The 17,718-nt window shown below is 47.1% G+C and overlaps 1 protein-coding gene across 2 annotated transcripts in view; it reads right to left on the reverse strand.

Annotated features, from left to right (window-relative positions):
- The window catches only part of ARFGEF3 (ARFGEF family member 3), a 169,337-nt gene that overhangs the window by 39,707 nt on the left and 111,912 nt on the right, over positions 1-17,718 (reverse strand). For both annotated transcript variants that reach the window (XM_046005551.1, XM_046005550.1), the window contains 10 exons: positions 17,283-17,449; positions 16,105-16,270; positions 12,543-12,650; positions 11,968-12,183; positions 11,697-11,807; positions 10,053-10,203; positions 8,441-8,761; positions 6,192-6,325; positions 4,174-4,319; positions 2,175-2,354 (listed from right to left, as the gene is read on the reverse strand). In XM_046005551.1, coding sequence (XP_045861507.1) covers positions 2,175-2,354; positions 4,174-4,319; positions 6,192-6,325; positions 8,441-8,761; positions 10,053-10,203; positions 11,697-11,807; positions 11,968-12,183; positions 12,543-12,650; positions 16,105-16,270; positions 17,283-17,449 — 1,700 coding nt within the window. The remainder of the gene's footprint in view (positions 1-2,174; positions 2,355-4,173; positions 4,320-6,191; positions 6,326-8,440; positions 8,762-10,052; positions 10,204-11,696; positions 11,808-11,967; positions 12,184-12,542; positions 12,651-16,104; positions 16,271-17,282; positions 17,450-17,718) is intronic.

Consider the following 17,718-nt stretch of genomic DNA (forward strand, 5'->3'; position numbering starts at 1 on the left):
ATAAATGCTACTCAATTTGTTGCCTGCCCTGGTCAATTTCCAGAAACCTGAAACCATTGATTTTGACAATTTTGTCTTATTTTATACTTGATTTTTTTGAGGTAGCTTCATTAACTTTTTCATGCTGCCATAGCCCAAATCCCTCCAGTTCTAAATCTTTTTTTTAAAGATTTTATTTATTTGAAAGGGAGAGAGAGAGAGAGAATGAGAGAGAGAGCATGAGAGAAGAGAGGTCAGTGGGAGAAGCAGACTCCCTGTTGAGCAGGGAGCCCGATATGGGACTTGATCCCGGGACTTCAGGATCATGACCTGAGCAGAAGGCAGTTGCTTAACTGACTGAGCCACCCAGGCCCCCCAGTTCTAAATCTTTCTGAACACATTGAAGCATAGTTATTTTAAAGTCTGTCTCTGATGACTCTGGATCCCTGGCTGAGCATGTGATTGTGTGTGTGTGTGTGTGTGTGTGTCTATTTTTATTGTTTTTCTTTTTGTTGTCAGTGACGTGTTATTTCCTAATGAGCCTGATTATTTTTGACTGAATGTAGACACTACATATGCAAATCAAGAAATAATTTGAATCCTTGGGATGATGTCATCTTCTGTCAGAGAGCTGTTTTGTGCTAGGGCAGAGGCCCCAGAATTTGCAAATCATCTAATCTCATGTTAGGGATTGGGATTATTTAAAGTTGGGGATTATTTCCTGGTATGATTAGTCTATTTAAGTTTCACTCTTCCTCCTAATATGTCTCTTTCTCTTCATGGTTCTGTCCCAGGATGTCCCTAAGTTACCAGACTTGGTGGGCCCCAGATTCAAGTTTTGGTTAGTTTCTCAATCTTGCAACCTCCTTTTCTGAAATTAGTGGACTCCCTTTTCAGGAAAGGTAGCCTCCAATACCAGGCACAGACTCTGGGTATTCTTCTTCTCCTAGACACTGGCCTCAGTTATTCACTGCCTTATGTTCCAATATCTAACAATGAGGAAAAAAAATTTTTTTAATCCAACTTTTCCTGGTTGTTCCCTGTGGAAAGCTGATCTGACCTACTTAACTCATTATGATGGAAATCCTCTAACTTAGTCTTTTGGCATTAACTCACTTTTCATTTTGCTTTCTTTTGTTTCATTAAATTTACTTGACATTCCCATTTAATATTTTGCAGGAAGGATACCGACATTTCAATTCTTTTCAGTCCTGACTGTACCATCTGTTATTCCAGCAGCTTGCTCTGAGTATTGCCTTGTTTCCCTGTGTGTTTTGTAATATTTTGGAAATACTGTGAACTCACATATCTGGGAACTTTATTTGTGGGATTCTTTTATGGCCCAGGTTGAAATGAGTTCCTCTGGGGGAATTTCTGTTGCTTTTGTATCATGCCTGTATAAAGTTTTTCAGACTACAAAGGTGGTGTAATTTCATTTGTTGACCTGCTAGAAGGGATAGCTTGTAAATTTAAATCCTGTAGAGTTTTTTTTTTCCCTCTTGTTTGTGTTTTAGTCTCTATGAAGAGCCAGTATTAGAGAGAGGCTGCTACTATCCACGGGAGGGTGGTATTGGGTTCATTTTGAATTCAACTTTGCCCTGAATGAACACCAGTCTTACACAGTTTGCCCTGAGATTGATCTTCCATTTCTGTGGCCTCAAGGATGTGCTAAGCAGATCTCTGCTTCACCCAATGGCAAATTCCCTCATGGCAAAAGCAGGCTTAGGACTCTACTTAGTGCTCTGGCTTCCCATGGTTACTTAGTTTTGGACACCTTAGTATTCTTGCCAGAAAGGGTCAATGCATTTACAAGGAATTTTTAAACCTTTATTCGACCTTTTTGGAGGTTTCAGAGGCAGAGGATCTGTCTGTGTTCCTAGCCCACCATTATGATATGAAGTAAAGTTAGTCTCCTTACTGTCTGTCTCCCGGCAGAGGGTATTGTAGTGATGAAGAGTATAGGTTAGGTATATCAAAGTATACACTGGTACAGCTAGATTGCCTAGGTTCAAACCCCGGTTCCACTAATCATGAACCATGTATCATCAGCTAAATTGCTTAGCCCCTCTGTCACGGATTCCACAAAGGATTACTGGAAAGATGAAACATGCAAAGACCATAGAGCAGGGCTGGCCAGGGCACTCAGGGGGGGCCAGCTCTGATGCTGGTGATGCTGACTTCCACACCCCACTGACCTGGTCTTGGACGTCCTCATCACACAACTCCAGCTGCATGATACGTTCAAAAGGTCGGAAAAGTGCTTCATTAAAGTGAAAATGAGGTGGCTCATTCCAATCAGTGAGAACCTCTGTCAGTATATCATGGATGAAGGAAACAGCCTTCTGAGACACATGCCTTTCCTTATGGCAGGCTGCCTGCAAAATCCAAGGGAGAGTAGAACACCATCAGGACCTTACGGAAGTAAGAAAATGGTCTCTTAAACTCCTAACCCACTTCTTTGTGGGGAGGTAGAAGCAGCAATTCTGTTGACATAAAAATAAACAAATAAATAAAAATAAAATAACTCCAAGGAATAAGTATAGATGAATAGCACACACTGAAGTTAAATTTTTAATAATTGAACTAAAGATCACACACAACTCTAGTTTCACCTTAATATTTTTGGAAAAATGAGACTTTCTAGTAATTTCCTTTTCATTTTTCTTCTTGTAACATGACAGTTTTCTTGGGTGGTAAAGAGCACATGGACTATAAAGACACTGGAACCTAGTCTGGGAACTGCCTGTGGTCTCATTCTAGCCATGTTCTGAATATGATCAGAGGTGTCACCTGTCCCTCAAGGAAGTGAGCCAGTTGCCCCCAGGATGGCCTAACTGGCTCACATCTTTGTATGCATGCCCTTGTGGAGCCCGCTCTCTCACTGACCTTGGGCTTGGATGTGTGATCTGCTTTGGACAAAGGAAAAATACCAAACATTGTATCAGTAGAGAACTGGAAAGTAGCTCTGATTTGGTGTTTGCCCTCTCGCTTTTCTTGGGAATCCTAAGAATACCATGTGAATGAGCCAGGGCTAGTCTGCTGAAGGGAGAGACACCATGAGGAGAGGCCCCCCTGTCCAGCCCTCCTGGTCAAGGCTGTCGTGAACTAGCTGACCACAGGTGCACAAGTGAGGCAAGAAGAGCTCAGCCAAGCCTAGCTCAAGCCAGCTCAGATTTCTGACCCACAGTATCAGCAGCTAAATAAATGGTAGTTGTTTTATGTGGCCAGATTTTGCGGGTGGTTGGTTGTAATTTAACAGATAAGTCATAAACCCTGTTTTTCCATGACTAAGTTGTGACTTTCTATCCCTTTTCCTTACTAGGATGTTCTCAGTTTAGTGAATTAAGTTCCATAAAACACTTTATTTGATTATGTAACTCTGCCAGATTAACACTGAAGAACTAATAAGAATTGTTATTACTGAAAAAGGAGGCAATAATTTCCCCACCAACTGAGAAGGAGCCAGTCATTATGTACTGAAATGCTTAGTTCATAGGATATAATTTAACACATGCACTACTTTGTATAGAGTGAAAGGGGTGCTAATATTAATTTTGTTGGGAAAACTAGGGCATATTGTTCACCTACTTACAGGGTGCTTCCCAGAGTACATTTAGCTCTCAGAAGAGAGAGACTGGCAGGAACAAGAGGCATTGTTATAATCATGTATACAAGTGAACTCTGGGTGGCCTGAGTGGCTCAGTGGGTTAAAGCCTCTGCCTTCAGCTCAGGTCATGATCTCTGGGTCCTGGGATGGAGCCACACATCCAGCTCTCTGCCCAGTGGGGATGGGAGGGGAGTCTTCCCCCCCTCCCATCTCTGCCTGCCTCCCTGCCTACTCGTGATCTCTGTCTGTCAAATAAATAAATAAAATCTTCAAAAAAAAAAAAAAAAAAAGGAAAGTGAAACTCCAGCCTCAGGCTGAAAGTAAAGCATAAAGATCAGAAAGCTGGCTGTGGGAGGTACTTCGCCAAGTCACACAGTTCTAAATAAAGAGGGTTAGGGTGACTCCAAGGTGGCAATGCCCTTTGGGGTGATTCTCTAGATGCCGGGACATCGGATCGAGACCTGTGACATTTGTGCCCGGGGTTTGGGGTGGGGGTGGAGGGCTGGGACCCTTAGCCTTGCTCCGAGGCCACGACGCTCTTCCGCCCGCCTGGAAAGCCCCATGCGGGCTCGGCTGCAGTGGCTCACCTCCACCAGGTGTGGGGCCACTAGGCTCCAGCAGCGCATCACGTGGAGCAGCGGCCGCGACTTGCTCCGCACGATCCTCAGCATGGCGTCCCCGAGACGGAAGAGGTGGAGGGCGCTCTTCCGGTCTTGGGTGGATTTAACTTCTCCTAGAAGGCAAGACGATAGAAGCCATAAAGTCCGAACACAGGGGTAGTTCGGCCTGTTCTCAAGCACAGAGAGGATGAAAATCAAAGGGGATGAAAAATACTCAGAGTGGTAGGATTAGTCAATGCAGCCAACTGAGGGAGGAGAGGATCCAGGGTTCAAGAGGGACGAGGGGGTTCACTCAGCACCTCTCCTATGCGCCACCATACTCCCAGGACCTGTGGGGCAAGCGTGAGCACTGTTTGTGGAGAAGGGGGAATGGCCTGGTGGTTAAGTAGGAGGGGTGGGGACTCAGACTGCCTGGGCTCAACTCCTGGCTGCACCATTTAGTAGCTAGGCTATGTTGGACCAGGACTTTCTCTCTCTAAGCTACATTTCGTGTAAAAGTGGGACTAACAGCACTTACCTCTTCAAGTGACTTGAAGGATTAAATATGGAGATCCTATCACAGGGCTGGGCACATACTAAACACCCCCTGCTGTTAGCCATTAGCATTACTGCTGTCACTGTGTCATCCACTTTGCCAGCCCTTAATGGCACCTCTGAAGTGCTTACCAAGCAGGTCAGGCCCCTTTCTACTCAAGGACTTACTTTTTGAACGTGCTCTGTCTTGCTTCAGTGTAATCCTTACCTCCTCCGATCTTTTGCTACTGCTCTTCCCTGTCACCTAGGTCTTCTCCCTTTTCATCACTTTCTTCCTGCTCCTGTCCTACTGCTTCTCCTATATTGCCTACAAAATGCTGATCATTATCTTGCTCTTGCAATCAGACTGCTCCTTTCTAATTAATCTTGCCATAGCAGATAAACTTCAAAATGACAGTAATATTATTACCAACTCACCTAAGAGAGTGTAGCTGGTAAAAGATGGACGCAGCATTTTAACTCCTATCTGATTCATCCCAAAGCAAATGCCTCCTCCTCCCAGGTGCCTCTTCCTAACCCTGCTCCTTGCTTTTTGGTAAGCTGAGAGCTTGCTAATTTTTCAACCCCAAACACTTTGAAGGTGTGTCCCACATCCAGGGCTGCTCTGGAAGTGCGAGGGGTCTGGGAAGTTGGCGTTATAGAGCTAAGGTTTTAAAGTCTATTAAAAACTAGCAGGGAAGGGACTGTGCTTCTCAAATCAGAATCTGCAGTAAGGATCAAAAGGCCAAATGCACACACTTAGAACTTCAGATCCCTAAAGATGGGACCTCAAGAGGCTGTATGATCCAACTTGCCGGTACAGTGTGTTTCCAGCATTTAGTTCTGTGCCCCTGCATGGACCCATCGGGACAGAGGCTCACTGTTTCGGCATGACAACCTTGGCTACTGATGGACTGTTGTATCTGTGAGCAGCCTACCACCCGTTTGGGACTCTTGGGCAGCTCATTACAACTGTGCTCCCTTCAAGGTCCTCATCAGTGAAGACAGTGACATTGACCTATCATTAGGGATATGCCTCAACAGCAGTTTTTCTAAGAGTAGCAGGCAGCTTCTCCCCCTTCCACTCTTCTCTCCCACCAGCCTTTTGTGCAATCAGGAGCTGCTTCTTTCAAGCAGCTGAACTGAATGAAGCAAGACAGGTGGCTTGTGATACAGAGAAGGGGGTCCCATCCTCATGGGAACTACCTGCACCCTGAGTAGCCACATAATTTTCTCTATCTCAAGCACAAAACTTTGCAGAACCACCTGGCACAGTTCCAGTGGGAACAGGGGCAGCACTGGCCGCAGCAGCATTTCCCCCAGCATGCCTGAAAACTGATGACAAATCTGCACTAGACCTTAGCCATGTGTGATGAGAATGGGGATTCAAGTCTTCAGGTGGGCCGCTGCTTTCAGAGATCCAGGCTGCTTCCTGCTGATCTCGTGGCATGGTTCTTCTGGGAAAGAATTACCTGGCATTGCCAGAGAGTAATCCACCGTATCTGTAACAGAATGGAAGAGCTGGGACTGGGACGCTTTCTTCAGCTGGTAGAGGAACCCCCCCAGAGCCATCAGGTTCAATTTGTCCGTAGCATCTTCGAAGAGCCTGGAGGAAAGAAACAAATTTTTACTTGGGAACAATTCCACCAAGTCTTTGCGGTAGAATGATGATGGTAATTTTGTTAACTGTGAGTAATGAAAATGTGTAAAACTGTAAAGAAATGTGCATTATGCTTCTCTACCTATTATTACTGTGTATAAGTCTGCTCGAACTAGGAGATTTTCATATAAAGGGCACAGACCATTAAAAAAAAAAAAACTTTGTTTCTGCATGGCTTAGCTCAGCCATGCTGGGCACTCATAAAACATTTGGCAAGAAGCTGAAACTTGGCAAAGCATCACCCCCAAAACTGAATAACTGGGAATGGAATCCTTAGAATTAGCTTTAGCTTCATAAACTATGTGATAGAAAAACACATTAAGTCAATCAAGGCTTTTGCTGGGCTACGATTGATGAGTCTAATGCTGGGTTTGGTCTTCAGAAGGATACAAAACCAAAGTATACCCAAACCTGTAAGCCTCCTGGGGGTGGGCCTAGTTTAATTATTGCCTCTGACTCATACACCCAGCGCCCTGCACGCAGTGGGAGCTCAAGTAGCTACTAAAAGAACAAATATTCCCTAACATAATGGACCTTGCAGGTTCCTTTTGTTTTTACTCTGCTGGGCGCAGATATTTCTAGCGGAAGGAGGAGGGGAACACAGGTAGCAGGGCTTGGAGAAGGAGCTGAGGCTCACTGGAATTCAGAAGGCTGGCATCCGATGTGGGTCTCTATGGCCGGCCTTTCACTGCTCTTCAGTCATCTGCGGCTTGCCCACCAAATCTGTGCTTACGTCAGAAGGGCAAGCAGCCCCGTGGGCTGTCACGTGCTGAGCTAGGGAGCGGGTCTCCAAAAGGAATTGAATATGGAGTCCCTTTTGAAGAGGTTATATGAGATGTACAGGTTTTAAGATGGGAGTTAGTAGGTTAAGCATTCACAAATGATGGAAACAAAGACTTTTTCCTTGCTATTTTTGTAAATCCAATTTTAATGTCACTTAGTGTCTGCGTCCTATTAACCACTTCTTCTCTCTCGTTGCTAGTAAAAGAACAGCAATGAATATTATGCCCCCCCGGATGCTTGCATACTACTTTCCAGATACCAACACACTTTCCCAGCCACATTGTTGGATAAGCCGGGAAAAGAGAAACTGCACGGAGTCTCAGCGTAACTCTTTATGCAGACATGACCTTGTAGTTGATTAGTGTCAAAGTCAGGAAAGAATTCAGGTGTTCTGAGCTCCCATGAGTGCTGTCCAGCTTTTCCACTCCCCGGCCTCGGGCTCCCTGTATAAACTTCACTGCCTGGGGCTGGGGGTACAGTGACCCAGCGTGGACAGTGCAGTGTGGTGGGACTACATGTGACGGTGACAACCAGCAGCAGGTTCAACATCAGGAGGAGTTGCCCCTTGGGGCTGGGGTTTTTGTTGAGTTTTTCCTCTCAACCTCAATATGGTTAAAGAACATATCACCCCTGGGACTATAGATAATAAATATCATAAGAATAATGGGTTTTTGGTGGTGCCTGGGTGGCTCAGTCAGTTAAGCATCTGCTTTCAGCTCGGGTCCTAAGCCCAGCATCCTGGGATCCAGCCCTGAGTCAGCCTCCTTGCTCAGTGCGGAGCCTGCTTCTCCCTTTCCCTCTGCCTGCTGGTCTCCCCTGCTTCTGTTTTCTCTGTCAAATAAAAAAATAAAATCTTAAAAAAAATGGATTTTTATGATTTATCAAGCTCTGTCTTAAGTGCTTCAAGTGTAGTAATTAATTTAACCTTATGACCCCCCTGAGAGAGGCTGACCACATGGCCTTATTTGACATGAGGCAATCAGGGCCCTGGGAGGTGAACCTGCCCAAGATCACAGAGTAAGTGCAGGGCACTAGCCCCAGGGAACCCGCCTCCAGGGCTCTGTTCTTAGTCAACAGACAGCAGTTCATTTTAAGTGTGGGGCCTGATGGGAGACAGAGGTATGTTTGAAAAAAATGAAAAAAGAGGTTTAAATGACTGGCCAACACATCTAGTTGTCCTGGGAGTGATTTGAGAGGAGAGACATGGGTGTGGCGTTGCCCACTGGTGCTCTGCAGGGAGGACTACTCTGAGGTATGAAGACCCTGGGGCGCTCTTACCTGTCGGCCTGGGTGGACAGCGTGAGCACGGCCTTGGCGGCACTGCTCCCGGTCATGAGGCTGCCCCCGCGGAAGTCAGAGGCCCGGCCTCGGCTGCCTTCCCTGACCAGCTCTTGGATGGAGAGGGGCTGGATGATGGGGGCCGTGCTCATGGAGCTCTCTGGCTCTAGGCTCTGTTCCGGGGCTGAGCTCTCACACTCTGGGTCCCCGAGGAGTCCAGAGCCCCCTGACGCCTTCTGGGGCTGGCTGATGGTCAGAGGGGGCTGAGAAGTGCCGTCGCTGAAATGGGTGTGCTCCAGCGTGCCCACGTACTCACAGACCCTAGACAGAGGCGCAGACAGACAGCTGTTAGGCCGCGTAGCTCAGCAGGCCAGCTCTGTAAATCCCACAGTGAGAGAAAGAAACCCCACCCAGCTTTGCAGTCCCCCCACCAATTTCCTTTCTTCTCTTGGCAGAGCAACCTCTCCCTCTCCCCACTCACTATCCATATTATTTTTCCTTTTTGAGTTGGACCAGATGACTTGGAAGTGGGGTAAGGATTCCTCAGGCTGCCTTCTGTGCTGCGAGGAAAGGTGGGTAACAGAAGCCCTGTTCGTCCAATTCCATCCCGTCCAGCTTACTGGCTTATTTGGACTTGGGCTGTCTGAGGGAGTTTTCCCAAGGGGCCCTCTCCCCTTCTTTCTAGTGCTCTGATGAGGACTCGGGAAGCCCTTCTTTAGGATCCCAGCTGGAGTGTGCATGTGCCTGGCAGGCCCGCCAGCCACACTGGGCCCACTCTCAAGGGCTCTGCCCAGCCACGCCCAACTGGCCTCAACAGCACCTAGTGCTGGTGCTGGGGTCATGCCCTGATCGCCCTGATCGTGGCAAACCCAGAGAAGCACCACAATGTAGGGGATAGCTGCCAACTTCCAAACTGTTCATGCCCAACACACCCTGGGGCTATGATGGTTCATAAGAGGCCCAGTAACCCAGAGGAAGTCCAGTTACTGGTAAAGACCATCCCGAATAACCCACTCTTGTGGTCTATGCTCAGGCAATTTTTTGATTCCCTATAAAATGCTCTGCTGCAATTTAAGTCATTTTCTTTTTCCTGTTTTGCCTGTGAGCACAATGAAGAGCAGCAGGACGCCAGCCCCCACGCTGAAACCCATTTGCTCCAGGCTAATTCATATTGGCTCTTTCACATGTTCCCCCCAAGACGGGGTTTGCAATCCTTGAATGACCTGCATGCTTCTCTCTTTGAAACCCAACAGACACTTACAACTGTATTTGCTTTGAGGGCATCAAACTGAACCCAGATTTGGCTGGGGCTCTGGGTGAGGTCTAGGTGCTTGGGCCCTGCCCTTGTCTGCCCCACTGCTGCTCTTCCAGAATGGAGCTTGGTGCAAGGCATCGGGAGTGCACTGAGGAGGCAGCGAGGAAACAGCCTGGGCCCTGCCCCGTGCCTGCACCATGGACACTGCTTCTCTGTCCCAGGTCAGCCCAAAGTCAATGCCTGCAAGACATGCTTTTTGTCTCAGTCTCGTGAGAACTGTGGAGCAAACATTGCTGCTTCTGCCTTATAGGTACTGTGAACTCTGTAACTGATCGGGGTTGGGGGATCATCATGCACCTGAACACGTGGGGCCAGCAGTCCGGGTTGTGGCTTCCCATCTCCAGGCCTACGCTGAGGATGGCGTCCATGCATAGGACGTGGGCGGTGTGCAGCCAGACCCCCTGCAGCTTCCCGATCTGCTCCAGTTTCTGCTCTACCTTCAGTTTCACTGTGTCAGAGAGACATTCATTAACGTAATGGTCCAAGACAGGGCCAGAGAAGGATAAGAGAGAAGGGATAAAAAGGAGAGAATGGGCTGCCATGCAAGAGCAAAAGGGAAACAGCAGATGTCACTTGATGGCACTGGCAGCCAGCTCCTCAACAGCACATCCCTGTGGTTCAGTGTGCAAGCTACCCAGCCCTCCGCCCCTCGGACGCTGGTGAGCCCAGTTTGGCAGCCTCACAAGGTGGATCGGTTCTTGGCTGGTGGCTGCAGTTCTTCGAGACCCGCCTGTGGGTTATAAGTCAGTGACAGCAGTGAGGATGGGCTTCAGGTGCTCATCCCAGGTAAAGCTGTTTGCCCCCAAGCCCTTCCCCACCCATGTGCTCACACTGATAAGACAGAATTCCTGGTAATCTGTGAGTTCTCTGAGGTTTAACATCACAGGTTCATGGTGATGATCATCTAAAATATACGTATATGTATATATGCTCTGAGCCCATGATCATCAGATCATTTCATTTCCTGAGTTTACGTTTATACCTGTGATCTTCAAAAACACTTTTTAAATTGTAGATAACTAACGAGAAAGGATGCAGAGGGTAACTTAATATGTCAATTACGCAAAATGCCAAGGCAAGGCCCAATGTCAACATCCTCCATGAATAAAGGTATCAACTCATTGGAAGATGGGTCCAGGGGCATACGTGAAGGATGGTCTGGAGCCTAGAAACACAGCATGCTCACTTCAGAGGAGCAAAACCATATACCTGCTGTGAGAGGCAAACTGAGTTTTAGCCAAGTGTCCTTGTTGTATGGCTGTGATACTGATTTTCTTTATTTGTATATAACTCGGACATCAATTCTGGTTTTATAATTTTTTAAGAACTTTAAATGTAAGGATTTTTATGTAATTTATGGTTGTGCATATCAAGTATATATACTAATCGTCCACTTCATTGGCTAACCGATTTTCACAAGTTAAAAATCAACTCTTTCGGGAGTTCACAAATCTCAGGTTTTTCTCTTCCAAGAACAAAGCTTTCCTGAAGCCTCTCTCAGGGATTTCCCCCATTTGATTTCCCTCTTCAGAAAACTGGCTGTTCTGCCTTTCCCTGCTATGACCCGAGGGGTCTTGAGATGGGTACTCTGTGCAGTGCCAAAGCATGTGGCCAGATGAGGAAAGAAGAATGAACAGCTCAGCCAGGCAGACCTCTGGTGTCCCGCAGGACTCCTGTGAGCAGCCATGAGCACTTTCCTGGTCAGTGAGGGCCAGGATGTCTCTTATCCCCATAGGGATATATGGAGGCGCTCTGCAGGGTCAGCCGTGTCAAAGAGAGCCACGACTGGGATCTGGACGGATCCAGCCTGGGACTTCGCGATCAGCAGCAAACATAGGCTGTGCATGCCACAGGGATTGGGGACAGGGATCTGCTTGTGTGTGGGGGTGTGTACAGACAGCACGGAAGGCGCCAAGTGGGTTCTGGCCCTTCAGCGGTTACCTTGGGCTATGGCGTCACTGGGTTCTTGGACTTCCTTTTCCTCTTTTTCTTCCTGGACACAGGAGGCAGCCGCCATCTGGGCAAGGGCTGAAGCGCAGTTAGCTGCAACTCCTACAGAGACAACAAACGATTGCCACTCACTGAGTCTGTTCTCCAACCATTACCAAGCAGGGCCCTTCCAGAAGACTTGTTTGCCACTAGGCCATGCCCCAAGCGCTCCTCAGGGATGCCTCTTGGGCCGCGCATCAGAGGACGTCACTCTCTCTGGTACCTAGAGCACAGCTCAGCCGCGCTGCTTTCCGCAGCCCATCGAGGCTCATGCAGATGGCATCACGCTCCTTTTGGTTCTGCTCCTTGACGCCTTCAGCTCCCAGAATGAAGGCCAACCCTTTGGAGCTTCCTGCCATCCTGCCAGTCAGCGGGGTTGATAAAGTATCGATGAGGTTCTTCCAGCAGCCCACCAGAATGTAGCGAGCAAATGCCACACCTGGAACGTGAAAGGGCAGAGGCATCATTTTCCAGAGGCAGAAACAACCCAGCAGGGGGTGGTACGAGATCTCCTGACCATCCAAATAGCGAGCCTGAGTTGTGAGGCATTCTCCTACTGGAAATATAATTTAATGGCTATTGGATTGCATTTTACATTAAACATTTGTGTGTTTATAAATAATGAATGTTGCATCATCAGCAAGATGCTGCAGAGTAACTTCCATCAGGCACGCTTTTTCTAACAGGACAAGACGTTAATTCATCTACGTCAGCACGCAAAGCTGCCACTTAATGATTTAGCTGCTGGTAACATACGTGACACATGCATATTCATAAGCTCAAGACCCAAGTCATTACCTGCCACTGTGGAGTCATCAATTCTCCTGCCCTGGGTGAAAGGGGACTCGGTAGAAGCTGAGGCCATCAGCTGGCCCCCAATCGCACTGCTCTCTAAGCCATCGATGTCTGTCAAGGAAAAAGACAAGGTTTTTCCTGATTAAGAACACTCTAGTCAAAAACAAATGGCCACCACAATATTCATTTCTTCCCGAACAAACATCCGTTGGATCTATTATGTAGCAAGAAAATAATAATCTTTTATCAGAATATTAAAATTTTTGTTTAATCTCATAGTCCAGTTTTCTTTCATTGCTAGAACATTCTTGTTAGGCTGTTGTATATTTTTTACTTTAAAAAAGGAAGATAAACTCTGCTATGTCTATTGTTGGAAAATCTATTGATTTAGAATACTTAGATGTCTGAATACTCCTTTTATCCAGAACAGCGACATTATTCCCAAATTTTATACATGCAGGTTGCCCCAACCTGGATTTCTCTTTCAGAGTTTCCTCATAAGAATAAAGAAAAGAAGAATAGTATCTCTTTGATCAGATAATCACATAATCTGATTCCAAAATACAACAATCACTTGATAATAACACCTTACAGTTTATGAAGTGTTTCCACATTTAGATTTTTCTGTCAACTCCAAGCAAGTAAAGAGGATAGGTTGTATTTTTCCCATTTCACCAAAAAAGAAATAAATATTCAAAGTAGGTAAGCTACCCAAGGCCATGGGGCCAGCAAAGGAAGGAATCAGACTTAGTATTCACGTCTTCGGATTCCCATCTGGGCCTCTTTCCATGCCATCACACACTCCATCCAGCTCAATACAGGAATCTTAACTCTCCTTCATTTGAATTTTTGTTAAAACACTCACTTCTGGAATCATTTCAATGAAACACTTCTTAATATATTGGCAAGAAGAAGCTGGCCTGGGATTGAGAAGCCTTAGCTCTGAATTAAGTAGCCTTGTAGCCAGGGGCTAACCTGCATCCTCTGGGCCCCAAATGTCTCAGTGGAAAGGAGGGAACCACTGGAGAAGTGATGGAATTGGGGCATATGTACTTGAATGCAGCTAACATAGCTGAATACCAGCCGGGGAGGGCATGGGAAAAGAGGGTAGCTGAAGTTTATTCCTTGACCTTAGAACTTGACCCTCACCAATAGGATGAGCCCTCTCTGCACGCTGTTTGGAAATTATTTTATTATATCTTTGATTCTTACAGAAAGTCCAAGAAGCCTAGGGACTTTAGGCAACACATCTCTGAAAGTTGCAAAGACAGTAGATTTTAGAAGTTCTCACCACAAGAAAATTGTAACTGTGTAAGGGGATTGACATTAACTAAACTTACCATGATGATCATTTTGCAGTAACACACCACACACACACACACACACACATATATGATATATATCATCAAATCATGTTCTATACCCTGGACTAACATAATGTTTCATGTTAATTATGTCTCAACAAAACTGGGGAACAGAAGCAGGGAGAAACCTCAATGGCTACTAAAGTGAGAACAGGCCCGTTTCAATGACATTAATTTGACTTATAGTCAAATGGTCTTATGGCATTCACCGGAAATTGCCGTTTCTGGAAGTTATGAGGTTTCCTGTATGCTAGGTAAAGTACTGCTGAATTCAAGTAATACAAAGCTAATCTAAGCACTAAAATTCCAGTTCTATAGAACACCTTTCCATGACATCAGAAATGGCCAGTTTTTATAACGTTGATAATAAGATTGCTGCTGTTGCTTTTCCCTACATGTGACGAAAAGATCAGGTGGAAGCTTCCAAGCTCCAGGTTAGCTGCTGCTCAAATTCATTTGCCATTTCATACCTGGAATTTGCCACAAAGGATCACAGAATTTCATTTTGTAGAATTGTATGGAAAAACCTGTGCTTTTATATCATTTTGTGTCTAGAGGACTCTCCCATGGAGGTAGCAACTGAGCTTGCAGTTCCGTGACAAAGAGGTGGCTGATACACAGGAATGTGTGATGCAAGTGGTTACTGTGAATGGCCTGTTATTTCTTCATTTTTATAACTACTGAATGTCTCCCTTTGTTAAGGTTCAGGTAAGAGAGTCACAGAGATTCATTTGGGCAGAAACTGTGGTCTTTGAAAATTAAAGCTGGCATGTTTAGGATCCTTACCCAAATCCCAAGGCACCTTAAGCTCTAGGAAGTACCTTCAATCCCTATTGGAGGGATTTTACAAGGAAAGATGGAAACTGCGCACTACTTATAGGATGCCTGAATAAATGTCTCACACATTTATGAAGTCCTAGATTTCAAATGGATATGAAAGTTATCATGATTAGTCAAACACAAATTGGTCACCTGTCCAGTGATCCTGATCCCTGCAGTTAGGGACCTTGCTCTTGCTTCTCCCAGTTGCATCCTAGTTCTAGAACCAAGACTCCAAACACTAGCCAATGATCAAGGCTCTGTCTGCTGTGGACAGACCTCACTATGGGTCTTGACTCCCTGCCTGATTCCTAAGGAGCACCTCAGTCCAAATCTTTGTTGGGTTTTACCTGTCAGTGGTCTACTCTGCTACTCTTGTAAGAGCCCCCTCGCCCCCAAACTGGCCACAGGTAACATAACATTGTCTTTGGACAACAGATTCTGCCTCCTCCCTGGACTGTCCAGACCATGTGCCCTGCCTGGTGCAGAGCCATGCTGAGTTTGGTGTGGACACGTGACATGACAGAGGCAGGGGAGGTATCTGACATAGGGCTGTGCCCTACATACCCTGTCACCTGGGGCCATGAGATGATAACTTGGATCAGAAATCAGTCTGGGAACTCAGATCAAACAGAAGATGAGCCTGGATATAATATATGAAGCCTACTGATGGCCAAGGTCTTGAGCACTCCCTGGTCTACATGACACCGTATCTAAGCTGTGAGAAGCCATGAATGACTGCTTTCTCTCTCTCTCTCTCTCTCTCTCTCTCTCTCTCTCACACACACACACACACACACACACACACACACTCAACAAACAAAAACCCCTGCTTTGTGACCACAACCCACAGAGCTCTCTATGCTCTCATGTAAAATTTCAAATAAACAGGATTTTACAAACTCTGGACACTGAAAACAAAGATGCTGGGTAACATCTGGGTATTATTTCAAATTCTCGTAGAGTCGGGAAGGGAAGAGAAGCCAAGTTTAAGATCAAGCATTTTACATTTCTGGCAAATTCGGGAGCACGAAATGATATGGGGTTATCTATTAGCACATGGGAGTTTCCAGGAATAATTCTGGACTCTAAGCCCAGAAAGTACTTCATATCCCTAGAGAGGCCCGTTGTTTTACTCTGACAGACACAGGTGCTAAGTAGTCCTTATCTAATGGGGCACAGTGAGTCCCCCCAGTGTCCTATGTGAGAAAGAGACAGAACATTCCTATGAGATGAATTCATGACACATCCCTGGAACTGTTACCAGTTGCCGGGGAGGCTCTGTGGGTGCTGTTTTGAAGCTGGCTTCTCTGAAAGGGGCTTTGGAGTGTCTGTCTCCCCTCCACACCAAGAGTCTCAGAGCTGTGTGAGGAGCCACTGACCAGTCAGCATGGTGATGAGGGGCAGACTGTTGTCCTCTGGGCTGCCCCAGTAGCCGGCTTCTCCGAGCATGTTTCTGTCGAGCACCTGATGGTAGAGCTCCTCAATCCAGGCCTGGGAGAAAACCATCAGCACCCCGCTGGTCTGGACCTGCTTCGTGAACTCTTTCTATGGAGAGAATCACATGAGAAGGGGACCCGATAGGATCCCTCACAAATGAACATGTTTCCCTGTTGCCACTTCCCTTCACGCATCTCCTACCTGAGCCAAGGCTTCTAGAAAAAATAAAACCTTATTGATCAGGGGCATAGTGGGAGTGTGGTTCAGGGAAGGGGAAACCAAGATGCGGAAGTTCTAAACTTCATGAAGTTCCTTTTACTTATAGTATCTTTTTAAGAAACCCCGTAGAAGGATTAGGATCGCCGCCTCTCATCTCTGCCCTCTTTGATGTGTGGGGGGACTAGAGACGGTGCAGAAATATGAACAGAGCAGCTCCGTCTCACTGCCCCAAGAGCAGCAGAGATGGAAAGTGTTCCCTGAAAAAGCCCATGCGGTTCAAGAGCTGCTTGATTTATACCCGTTACCCCTGTGGATTTATACTTTATGCAGCAAACAAATGCAGCTCGATGGACGGAGGCTCACGAGCCAACATGAGGGCGGAGATGACCGCTGGACGATCGCCATCATTCTCACGCAGCAGCTTACACGGTGCTCTATTTCTGACCAGTGGGAAGTATGGTTGTGGGTTACGAGTAGATCTGAGTACATTCTGGAAGACCATGAAGAGTGCTGGTAAAGCAGGCCTTGATTTTCAGAGAAGGGGACCATTCCCTGCCCGTCTTCTGATGTTTGAACGGTCCGTTCCGATCACCTGTTTTGGACTGCAGCTCACACATGTGTGTGTAACAGTGCTACTGGGGGGACATTCCTGGGCTGCTGGCAGGCAGCCACTTCCAGGCACTTGGGTCCTTGCCTCTCTGGAGCAAGGTAGCCAGCCATGTGGCCCATCACACTCTGCAAACGCCCCGCATCCCCCTTGACCCGCCACGGCCCCCCACCCACGTCGCCCATGCCATGCTAGTGGGGCACAGAGCACCCCATGCCACCCCTCCCAGGACACTGGTGCTCAGCTCTCCAGCCACCTGTCCTCGGAGGGTCGGCAAAGAGGTGTCAGGCTCACCATCATGCCTGGTGCCAGGGCGGACCGCTTCCGGTAGTAGTCACCGTGGGAGAGTTTCAGGTTGAGCAGCAGAGCACAGTGCGCGGCCGTGTACAGGCTGTCTGCGTTCATCAGCATCTGCAGGCTGAGGCTGCCGGTCCCGTCGAACCCGGGGGAGTGCATCATGCCTGCGGGGCAGAGTGCAGACACTGCTGGGGCTGCAGACAAGGCACCCGGCAAGGCTGGCTTATGGAGAGCCCTGACCCAATCCTCGTGATGGAAACATGCATCCTGTAGGACACTTAAAGCAGCTAAGGCCCGCAAGGAGCATCGTGAGGGACCCATATATGCCCTAGCCTGCTGGGGACAGGGATGCACTCTGGAGTGAAGAGACTTGGGCAAGTCTGGATGAGCTACTCACCAGCTACTTTGGTAAAATCACTCAGACCCCCCCAAG

The sequence above is a fragment of the Meles meles genome, chromosome 5, assembly GCF_922984935.1.
Source record: "Meles meles chromosome 5, mMelMel3.1 paternal haplotype, whole genome shotgun sequence".
Taxonomy (NCBI): domain Eukaryota; kingdom Metazoa; phylum Chordata; class Mammalia; order Carnivora; family Mustelidae; genus Meles; species Meles meles.